A 12,090-nucleotide genomic window follows, 5' to 3' on the forward strand; every position below is an offset into this window, starting at 1 on the left:
GGTATTGATTATATTTTTAACTATACTAAAGGTGACTAAGAATTAAAATATATGTTGCCTTGGCTCTATTCTTCAAGCTGAAGAGGAGCAAAACCACAGGTAGTTCGGGGTGAAAAAACTGCCCTGCCCTGGAATGAAAAAACTCTGCAAAGGAATCATCAAAGGCTTCTTCCCTTAAGGCCCTTCCCTGAGGTTTTTCCATGGAAAAAGACAATCCAAATAGTAATAAAAGATTTGTGGCATACCTGAGTGTTAGTAGGAGACGTACCTTTGTTTCCTGGACCTTGTCATATAGGATGGGTAGTAACCTTTAGTAACCCTACCTGTCTCATGGCAGGATTTAGTGTCCACTGGCTACTGTTCCATGAGGCAATGTTTATTAGAGTTCAGCAATTTGAATATTGGTCTATTTTTCTATGGCATTGTAAGACTTTGTGGTAGCATTAAATCAGAGCATTAGAATGTCCCCGGAAGGTGTGGGGCCGCGTCTTCTCTCCCCTGCTGGGCACTAAGCACTAGGTGCAATAGGTATTAGGCGGCGCACATCAATGCACCGCATTGGGGACCACTGACTTAAACTGACCGGCTTGAAACCCCGCTATACCGTGCCCCTGAATTTATTGCGATGGAATTGTTTGGACCCCAAACATCCTATTATAGCAGGATTTCATTGTAGTTCACTACAATCAGGTAATCTACACTTAAAGGAAACTATTACAGTATTTCAAAGACAAATGACAAAATTTTCAGCTGGTGTAAATCATCAGCCCGGCATTGAATTTAATACAGCCATGATAGTTTACATCAGCTGAGGATCTAGCTCAAAAAGCACAAAGGAAAACGGAAACTCAAAAGCTCATCTCTCTCACCAACAGAAGTTGGTCCAATAAAAGATATTACCTCACTCCTCCACCTTTGTCTCTCTAACATCCTGGGACCCGCATGGCTACAACACCACATACAAAGAAAAGGGAAGCACTTCACCATTAATAAAAAACACTCTTTATTGGCAAAGTGGGATTCAGCCAGTAAATCAGATGTTTAAGAGTAATCAGTATAAGGCAGGCCGGCTCCCTTACACACATAACAGCAAAGGGAGTTTTGTCTTTGACTCCAGTGGCAAGTGGTCATCAGGCCTTTAATCTATTTGATACTTAAAACTAAAAATTTTGTCCTGGAAAATTTAGTTGACAAAAACTAGCAAGACTTTTATAGGTCACATTTTTAATTCATTTCTGAATTTTCTCCTGTTTCTCAATTTGAAATGTTACATACTTCGAGAAATTTCAGCCATCTCTTATAGAATCTTTTATCTAATTACCACTAGAATTCTATCAAGCAAGTGAGGGACATTATAATCTGTTGTCATAACAGTATTCACCTGGGTTTTTGCTTTATAGCTCATGAAACTCAGCAAACTCAGGATAATTAGTAGCAGATTTCAAATTTGAAGGAAATCGTGTCACTAAAGTGCAAGCAAAGTGAAAATAGTGTTAATATTAAAGTTCAAAATCAAAGATCCCTTCACTGGGTAAGCTTTGTAGATGCAGTGTGACAGGGCTTTACCTAGAAGTGTGATTAAATCCATGGCCAGAGTGACCATTTCAGAATCTCCTGATTCTTTGCCATTAAATACGAATAACTTATCAAAAGTTTAAACCTATCATTGAGTGCTCTTTAATTTCTGCAAACATAAAACATAAATAAACATCAGTTCTAATGACAGCAGCCATTCTGAGGAAGATAGCTGCTTTGTGTTAGGTCTTAGGGTATGTCTACACTATGTTGGCAAAACTTATGTCGCTCAGGGGTGTGAATGTTCCATCCTCTGAGCACCACAAATTACACTGACATACGCATTCATGTGCACAGCGCTATGGTGGCAGAAGAAGCTCCTGATGACATAGCTTCTGCCGCTTATGGAGGTGGCATGCTCTCCCTTCGGCATAGAGCATCTTCATTAGACCCACTGCAGCAGCCACTGCAGCACTGTACCTATTAACACACCCTTACTTTCCTGGTAAAGTGTTGTCTAATGAATTCAGAGCTGAAGTGAAGTGCCTGACAGAGAGCACTTCACAGGAAAGCTGCAGTTCAGGCAGCAAAACTGGTACGCGAGTCAGTCATAAGCTTAGAGCAAGAAGAAAGTTTTAATGTGAGATGTAAAGCAGACAATGCTTTGGATGGGTAGATGAAAAAAATTCAAAATAGATGAGGCAACACAATAATAATGTCTAGCTTTTATCTAGCACTTTTCATAAGTAGATCTCAAAGTGCTTTCCCAGCAAGGTCAGTATAATTATTCCCATTTTAGAAATGGGAAACTGAGAAACAGGGAGGCAAGTGATTGCTTCTGCCAGTGACAGAGTGGGGCTAGAAGCCAAGTGTCCTGAATTCCAGTCCAGTGCTCCATCATTAAAAGGGCCAGAAAAGAGGCAAAGAATGACGTGTGAATCAAGACATCCAAACTAAAACTTATGTGAAGACCTGTCTCAACAGGCTTACAAGTCATCTTCTGTCTCGTACAAATGTAGAAATATAGAATGATAGGTATTATGCAGCATGTTTCTACTTTCGCTAATAGGGATAGCGAAAGGTGTTTTTTAAAGTAAGGTTTGTGTGATTTCTCAGGCCATTCATTAAAATAGTTCTTTACTGCATCAGAAATGGATCAAACCACTATTCTATCTTGTTTGAAATCTTGCTTGTCAAAGTAGTAATTTAAACAGGTCAATTCTGATTATTCACAGAAGTAACAAAAACCCCATATTTGTAAGATGTCTTTTTTCTAGGACTAATTCATCCAACATTTATTTGCTCAAGATATTCTTTCTATAATTTGAAGATGTACTTAAAGAATTATTTCTGGTTAGCTTTCTAGACACGGTTTCTTTTGTGAAGAAGGTGCCCTTTTTGCAGAGCACTCTTCCAGTATATAATAACACCGTTATGAAGCGGCCAGTCGTGATTTGGAGTGGTGGACATAATTGGCTTGCTGTCCCAAAGGATGTTGCCATGTTGCTTCCTAAAATAAGAAATCTCATTTAGCACAAGCATAATCCTAATTGGAACCATCTGGATTTCATGTGGGGACTCAAAGCATCTCTGCATGTTTAGAGTAACATCCTTTACCTGATGAAGAAATCGCTGTCAAACTGCAGGGTGATGCCTTGCTATGCCTTCTTCATGGTTAATTTGTTCAGCTCACTTAAAAAAAATCTTGTTACAATTACAGTATCACGTCTTTAAAAACGTGATACTGTAATTGTGGATTGGGGTGGATTTGGCATTAGCTACCAATGCATTTATTTGAGGCTATTAGCTGTGAAGTTACACATGGGTAGTTGGGTAGAACCTTTAACAATAAGAAGCTATTCCTGATTGGCGTTGGCCACAATAGCAGCTCCGACTACCACCTATTTTACAGTTTCCATTAGAGGTTGATCTTATCTTTGATCCTGCCTCCTGCAGTGCCTGTGTTTTGTTTTTAGCTAAAAAGTTTCTATAGAAGTTCACCTGAGGTTAGGATTTCAGGTTGTGGCTCGGAGAGCTCCCTAGGGTTAGGATTAGGGTAGTGATTGGGCTTTACAGGTTTAGGGTAATGGAGGCAAGGGCTCCATGGGGCTACAATTACAGCTGGGGTGGTATGGGCTCCATGAGCTAGGATTGTGGAGGGTAGGATTCCAAAGCTACCATTGGCAGGGAGATGAGGAGAGCAATTTGGGTTAGGATTGTGGTTGTGCAAGGTAGGGCACAGCCAGTGATGCTGAATATACCCTTATCTGACTCAAAAGGTGGCAAACCTAACTTCTGCTTTTATTAATTCTCCTCTTAATTTTTTAATCAGGTTTTGAAAACTTTCTTGTCTTCTGCTGCTGGCTTTTCTGTTTATGGCCATAGATGACAGAACATGGGTGAGAATTGATAATGGCAATAGTCCCACCTGTAGAACAGTACAGGAAGTATTCTGAAAATTAGGCCCAAAGGATTTGATGTGTATGTGGAGAGGTAATAGGCAGAGTAATGCAACACTGGAAAGATTGTTCTGTAAAAAACTAAAATGAAAGGAACAGTTTGACTTAGAACTAGAGTACAGAGAGCTATTTATTGGAGTCCTGAAAATGGTATTGGATATACAAGATGCAACAGTTACTTTGGTTTTGCTACCTCTGGTAATATCTCTGTTTGAGTGTATGCCTTCTACTTAATAAACTCAAGTAGGAATACAGTATGCAAGATTAATGCATCCCCATGTCCCCAAGAAAATAACCCATTCCTGTAAGTCCAATCTTTCCTGAACCAATGTCATATAGAGGAACATGTATTAAAGATTAATAGCAGCTCACATTAATATAACATAAAATCAGAATGCCTTGTTGATGGTTTCATTTAATTGAAATTGATTGTTTTAATAATATACAAGAATCATCAACATTCACATAGGCATTGTGAGCATGTACAGAGCCCTGCATATTCAACTAAGATGCTGCAGGGCATCGTCTCACTGGTTTTACTTTAGTTACCAATTATTTTATTTGCTATCTCCATCACTTTTTTGTGTGCATGTGTGTGTGGTTGTGCGTTATGAGCCTGATCCACTCTGATCTTCATTTTGAACCTACCAAACTAAGGAGATGTTTCAATCTTGGAATTTTAGTTTCTTTTTATTTCAATTCAAAATTTGTTCAGCTATCCATTGGGGGGAAGAAAAATGGAGCCTACGGTTAAGTGGCTCCTGTGCTCCACAAATGTTCCTTACTTGGAAGGGTAATATGCAGTAATAAATAATTTCTTTAAACCGAGACTACCCATTGCATAAAATTAAGCACGTTTATAAGGCTTGGGAGGACTAAGCCTTAAGCATCTGATCCTCTGAGCATTTACTACGAAACCAAGCACTTACTACATCTGTAGTCTCATTGAGCTCAAGGGACTATGCCCTGCAATAGTCAGTAATGCCAATATATTGACATTTATGGACTTGGCACATTTGTTTGATTCTACCAATCATGTTGTTTTGTTGTGAATTCCATATTTTTCTATAAGATACAACTTTCCCCAGAAGAATGAATCAGGCTTTCTTCAGAACCAGTTAACACTACACCTTAATGAATTTGAATGATGTGAGGCATTCAAAAGTAAGCACATATTTGAACAGTCTATTCTGGAAATTCATGTTGTTGTTCAAAGATAAGGGGACTTGGAGCTCATGCTGAAAGGAGGAAATATGGTTTTATTAGCGGCAAGCTGAAATTCTTTATGAACAAATACCAAAAAAGACTTAAAAGCCCAGCCAAAATCCAAGGATAGACATAACATTTATAAATACATTTTAACATGAGATATTTGATAATTATTTCATCTTTTACTTTCCAGCCAGGACCTGAGTTCAGGGCTCTGTGACAGCAAATCTCATGGGATCAGACTCTCCCCTAAAACTTTCCTTCTCATTTCTAATTGCACACCGAAGGGGTTTATATATTCATTATTGTATGCATGGAATTCACACTGAGAGTATGCATATATAATCAGAATAGGGAAATCTCCTTAGCTGCTTCTGCATCACTTTAGCAATATGGAATGGCAGCATGTGCATAAAAGAGAATAAAAACATTTTTGTGCTGTAAAATTCACATTTATCATGGCATCAAAGAATGAGATTACCGTCTATTCCCCTCCATAGAACAAGAATATAACTGGCCTGGCAGGCTAGCAGTAAAAAAGGGAATTCTTCCAGGTTTTATTGGCATGACACCTCTGTGAATGTGTTTGTATTTGAAATTCCTGACGAGGCTGTTCCACTTCAAGGGGCTCGGTATTCCCTTTAAAACTACGGCATTCTGTGAGAGTCAAGGCAGTCAGCTCCTATAAGTAGCACTAAAGCAGTGCACTCCCTTTAATATGAATAACTTGAAGTGCTGCTAACTTGCCAGGTAAAAAGAAGAAGGAAGTGGAGAGAAATGAGTGCTCATTGCCATTATTATTGGGAAAATTTTGTGCTATTTATGTCACATTGTTTATCTCCTTTACCTAGTGCTGCTGTTAAACACCGGAGCCATCAGAGTTGCCGTCACTCCTGCATCAGAATCTCTGAGTGGAGCAAGTGAACTTGAGCACAAGGTTGGTAATACTTTCACTTCACTCTGATCCAGAATTGTGATGGCTTTCTTGGGCTTGCAAGAGACAAAACCAAATAATGATTTAGCATGTGCTGTTGAGAAGTAACCTTTCCAAGGTTTGTTCTTGTTTAAAATTACATGGACAAAATAATTGCTGCTTGCTGAAAGGTGCCTTCTGATAAAGGGTGACTGTAGAACTCATTCTCTTCTGGTCTGTAGATCTTTTCAGTAGAGGAAGAGAGGTGAGAGAATGAGTAGGAAGGATGAGTTGATCTGAAAGTACTTTAAAATGCATGTATCCTTTTCATTATAAAAGAAGTGAACTTTTCTAAACAGCTAATATTATTTAAAAAGGGACCTTGTGTATACAGTGTGTATATCTTTGTGTATACATATGTGTAACTTTTATTCTAAGGGGAAGAATAAACCCTTTATTTATGTTAACTTTTCTGAAAAGACTACCATGGATACTTATTGGCCTGAGGAGCAGCAACTGCAGTGTGTTTGCCAATGAAATATGCTCAGCTTAGATGTACATTACTGGTTCTCTGAAATCTACAAAACGATTCAGAGGTATTCACAGACCAAAGACACATTTCATAAATACCCTCTCACCTTTGTCCTGTCCTCATCCACTTACATTCTTATTCCCATGGTGTGGCTGGACTTTGCTGCACTCAACTGCATTTGTCAAGGCCCACCTCCATATCCCATTAAGTAGAGGGACTTTGACATTTAGGTCGTTTGTATAAATTACAAATTCTGGCCAAGATTTTAAAAAAGGGTGCCTACATTTAGGATCTGAAGTCTTTAGTTGGTTGCTACATAAGTCACCTGATTTTCAAAAGTACTTCTTACACTTACTACACAGCAGCTGTGCAATTCTTGCTTCTGTTGATAGTCGTCCCTATTGCATAGCATATTGATCACCCCATTAGAGTTTTTACTGTCTCCTTATGTGTAATTCTTTGAACTCTAGGAGTCAATAAGAGATAAAGCAATAGGATCAGGTAGTTAGGCCACTAAAACCTCATCATTAATTTAATCTTCTAGCTACTTATTCCCGGTCCCCTTAATCTTTTAGGATGGGATCAAAGAGGAAAAAGAGTTACATGTAAGGAATCAGAGACTGAATGGACGATCATTATTAGAGCTACATGGGAAATGGTTTTCCCATTTTGCAAGAATTATTGCGATATTGAAAATTGTTTCCATCATGAATTGGGACAAAAACACAACATTTTGAACATTTTTGAGAACTGATTAACCAGAAAAAAATGGGTTTGGATCACTTGAGGCATTTTGACCTTTTAACATTTTTTTAAGTATAAATGACCTAACATTTTAGAACCAAAGAAATGTTAAACCAAAAACCAAAACTTTTTCTTCTAATTTTTTTCAGATGGGGAGGTTTGTGGAAACCAACCCTTTCTCTGAACAGTTTTGGTTTCTGGCTCGCCTCTTCTTTGTCCGTTTAATTAGACAGAACCTAACACCCACTCCCAGGCAGCCGTGTGTAATACAAAAGATAAAAATACAAAAATATTATATGAAGCTGGGTCCAGCGACTCAGTTAATTCAGATATGCCAAGCACGAGGTCATCAGTATTGTTTATACAAGTGACAATGCCATTGCTTGTGTTGATCCTGAAATTAGTTCCGTGCCACCAAATGTCTAGCGCCTTTGTTATGGAGGGTTACTAGGGCTAATTAATCCAATTTTAATAGCTCTCTGAACTAAGTTTTTTTCTCTGCCTCATTCTCATTGGAGAGCTATGTACAGATATGAATAATTTTCCCCTGAGATATGTTATATGTGACATGGACATTTTAAAAATAAATAACAAAAAAAGTTTTAGAGTAACCTAATTAAAATCAGAGTGGTAGCTGTGTTAGTCTGTATCAGCAAAAACAACGAGGAGTCAATAAATTTGTTAGTCTCTAAGGGGCCACAAGGACTCTTCATTGTTTTTGCTAATTAAAATTGGTGTTGAGGTCACTCTAGTCTTTATTTAGAGCCCAATTCTATAAATCTAATAGTCCTTTTATTCTTCTGAGTAAGTCCATTGGGCCTGACCCCTAACTGCCTTGTACCTTTGTGTAGTCATTCACACCTGTGCAAGGTGGGGACAAAACCATACGGTAGTGCTTTGCATTCACTTTGCACAGGAAACAGATAAGGACACAAGCTGCCAGCCTTGGACAGTCAGGCCCTGGGTTTCATTTCAGTCCTTCAGAGAATTCAGTTTCTTACACTTTCAGAATGAAACATGTTGATAAAAAGCAGACTGAAATCTTCAATCGTGTTAATCATATGGTACATGTCACTTTGCACATGCCCTTCCTGCCTTTCCTCGTCTTAATACGAGAATTGTCAAATTTTAAATTATTTTAACTATATCCTTGCTATTTCCACAGATCTGTCAAAATCTTTTTGAGTCTGCAAGCTAAATTGTTGTCTTGTTCCTCTCTGAAGCCAGTCCCCATGAGTGTATGTGTGTGAGAGAGAAAGTGAGAATATGTGAGCATATAGAGATGCAGCTTCTGAGCAGAGATGCTTTGAGGCATTTTGTCTCTGTGAGGCAGAGGCAGGCAGAATGCCCCAGTAACCTGAGGGGCCCCAGGACAGCATGCCATACAATTCTCCTTACTCCTGCTTTTGGGAAAAAAGTATTATGCACTTGCTCAGCCTTCTGCAGACAGGAGGGCAATGGAGTGCCTTTGGGATTGAATGCTGGCACTACAGCCTAGCATTCATTCAAGGAAGTCCTGAGTTGGTATATGCCTGACTCTTGGGTGGGTGCATTATGAAGCTTTTTGCTTCCAGTTTTTGCTGCTTGCACTGCATAAGCAATCAGGAGCTGTGCCAGGTGGCTCACTGTTGTACCAGGCACAACTTCATCTCTCAGCAATTCACCTCTTTTCAGACAAAGTGCCATGTCCGTATTGTATTGTACGTGCAGCTAGAGCAATGTTGTTAACAGATGAATGTACTGTTTTACACAGAACCAAGATGTGGCTATTCATTACAGTGGCATATTTGTTCCAAGGAACTGTATCTTTAGAGAAACTCATAAGAATGAAGAGAGATCACGTGGATCCTGAGGCATATATGAACATTGTAAGTTATTCATTGGAATTAATTTAAAACAAATGGAATGCATTGATGATAGCACAGAATTGTTTAGAATTGTCTGTATTAAGAAGTTCGGGTGAGACGCACTCAGCTAACATTTCCCCTGTTCTCAAACACTTATGTCTATGCTATGAAAATAGGTCGATTTAATAGAAGTCGATTTTTTAGAAATTGATTTGATACAGTCGATTATGTGTGTCCCAATTGAGCGCATTAAGTCGGCAGTGTGCATCCACAGTACCGAGGCTAGCGTTGACTTTCAGAGCATTGCACTGTGGTAGCTATCCCACAGTTCCCGCAGTCTCCACCGCCCATTGGAAATCTGAATTGAGCTCCCAGTGCCTGATGGGGCAAAAACATTGTCGCAGGTGGTTCTGGGTACATGTCATCAGGTCCCCCTGCCTCCCTCCCTCCATGAAAGCAACAGCAAAAAATTGTTTCGCACCTTTTTTCCTGGGTTACCTGTGCAGACGGCATACCACGGCAAGCATGGGGCCCGCTCAGCTCACTGTCACTGTATGTCTCCTGGGTGCTGCTGGAAGATGTGCTACTGAAGTGTGACACAGCAGCATCCCCTGGCCTTGCAGACAGCAGATGGTGCAATACAACTGCTAGCCGTTGTCGTTGTCCCATGGGTGCTCCTGGCCAACCTCGATTAGGTTGGTCGGGGGCGCTGGGGCATAAATAAGTGCTCTTGGCCGGTCTTGGTGAGGTCGGTCAGGGGGCGCCTGGACAAAAATGAGAATGACTCCAGGTCATTCTCTTCTTTAAGTTTTGTCTAATGGAGAGACAGTCCTGCCTGGAATATCATGCTACGTGGAGGCTTCTGTCTCAGGCTGCTCTCCCAGTCGGCAGCACCGTGCAGTTGCACCTACCCCAGCCTATCCCTGGCTCCCATGGCTCATGAAGCCTGAACAGTAGTAAGGAGCAGTTCAACTATAGGCTGAGCAAGTGCATAATGGTGGTAGAATGTGCATTTGGACTTTTAAAAGCTCGTTGGGGCTGTTTACTGACTCGGTTAGACCTCAGTAAAACCAATATTCCCATTGTTGTTAGTGCTTGCTGTGTGCTCCACAATATCTGTGAGAGAAAGGAGGAGACATTTATGGCAGGGTGGGAAGTTGAGGCAAATCGCCTGGCTGCTGATTATGTGCAGGCAGACACCAGGGCAGTTAGAAGAGCACAGCAAGGCACGCTGTGCATCAGAGAAGCTTTGAAAACCAGTTTCATGACTGGCCAGGCTATGGTGTGAAAGTTCTGTTTGTTTCTCTTGATGAAAACCCACCCCCCTGCTTCACTCTACTTCCGTGTAAGCCAACTGCCCTCTCCTCCCCATTTTGATCTCTGCTTGCGGAGGCAATAAAGTCATTGTTGTTTCAAATTCATGCATTCTTTATTAATTCATCACACAAGTGGAGGGATAACTGCTAAGGTAGCCCAGGAGGGGTGGGGGAGCAGGGAAGCACAGAGGTGGGGTAGTTGTAGGGGCACCCCCTAGAATGGCATGCAGCTCATCATAGAAGCAGCATGTTTGGGGTTCTGACCCGGAGCTGCCGTTTGCCTCTCTGAGTCTTTGGTAGGTTTCACGCGGAACTGCTGCGGGTCCTTTTTATAACCTCTGTCCTTCATGCCCTTGGAGATGTTTTCAAATATTCCGGCATTTTGTCTTTTGGAACGGAGTTCAGATAGCATGGCTTCGTCTCCCCATACAGCGATTAGATGCAGTACCTTCTGTTTGGTCCATGCTGGAGCACTTTTGTGATTCTGGAACTCTATGGTCACCTGTGGTGATGAGCTCTGCATGGTCACCTGTGCTGATCAGCTCATCACACTGGCCAAACAGGAAATTAAATTCAAAAGTTTTCCTGTCTACCTGGCCAGTGCATCTGAGTTGAGGGTGCTGTCCAGAGCGGTCACAATAGAGCACTCTGGGATAGCTCCCAGAGGCCAGTACCATCAAATTGCGACCACACTACCCCAAATTCGACCCAGCAGGGTCGATTTCAGCACTAATCCCCTTGTCGGGGATGAGTACAGAAATCGATTTTAAGAGCCCTTTAAGTCAACAAAAATGGCTTCGTCGTGTAGATGGGTGCAGGGTTAAATCGATCTAACGCTGCTAAATTCCACCTAAACTCATAGGCCAGGGCTTATTGTCATTCTGTTTTGCCAGATGTTCCTTGCTACCTACATGTATCAGAGTCCAGCTTATGAGGGATAGAAACTACAACATGCAGTATTTTTCTTTACTGAAGTGGCATAGTAAAATTTCCCTTTGAATACTGGATTTTGTTGCACCAGCACCAGCCTTCCAGCTGAAAAGGGCAAGCAATGGAGATTCTGGAACTACAGACTTCCTCCACCAAGATTTTTGGAAGTGATTTGTGATTTTTGGATGTCTTCATTTTTGGGGGGCACCCAGCATCAGACATAGTAAAGGGGCTGATTTTCAAAAAGTGCTGAGCACCCACTCCCTGAAAATCAAGCCCCTTTAAATCACTGGTTTCTTTTAAAAAATTTTGATCCTACTGCCATGCCACTAAAGAATGCTGAGTATCTCTAAAACGACCCTGCCTTCCAGCAGCACATGTGGAACCTTAAAGCTCTGGGACAGTGGTGGTTTCAGAGCAATGAGCTGGCTCTGCTCACTTCCTGTGTGACCCTGGGCAAGTCACTGTGACATACCAGGGTCAAATCCCAGCTCATGAACAGCTGTGTCACCCTTGCCATGAAACCTTGGATACCATACAATGCCTTGCTGAAGTAGCTCCCACCTGGGCAGCTCACAAACAGCCTTCCAGCGTGCAAGTCACATGCTGAGTGCTTGTGTGTGGC

At 41.0% G+C, this 12,090-nt stretch overlaps 1 protein-coding gene across 3 annotated transcripts in view; it reads left to right on the forward strand.

Moving 5' to 3' along the window:
* The first annotated feature begins 4,872 nt into the window (after window positions 1-4,872).
* LOC127053991 (lipase member M-like) overlaps window positions 4,873-12,090 on the forward strand; it is a 90,664-nt gene continuing 83,446 nt past the window's right edge. The window contains exons 1-3 of one of the 3 annotated variants that reach the window (XM_050959576.1): window positions 4,873-5,138; window positions 6,035-6,120; window positions 9,126-9,240. In XM_050959576.1, the coding sequence (XP_050815533.1) occupies window positions 9,133-9,240 (108 nt within the window). In that variant the 5' untranslated portion in view covers window positions 4,873-5,138; window positions 6,035-6,120; window positions 9,126-9,132. Of the gene's footprint in view, window positions 5,139-5,842; window positions 5,934-6,034; window positions 6,121-9,090; window positions 9,241-12,090 lie in introns of those variants that run through there. The other 2 variants (XM_050959577.1, XM_050959575.1) reach the window with 2 other exon arrangements.

The sequence above is a fragment of the Gopherus flavomarginatus genome, chromosome 6 (genome assembly GCF_025201925.1).
Source record: "Gopherus flavomarginatus isolate rGopFla2 chromosome 6, rGopFla2.mat.asm, whole genome shotgun sequence".
Taxonomy (NCBI): domain Eukaryota; kingdom Metazoa; phylum Chordata; order Testudines; family Testudinidae; genus Gopherus; species Gopherus flavomarginatus.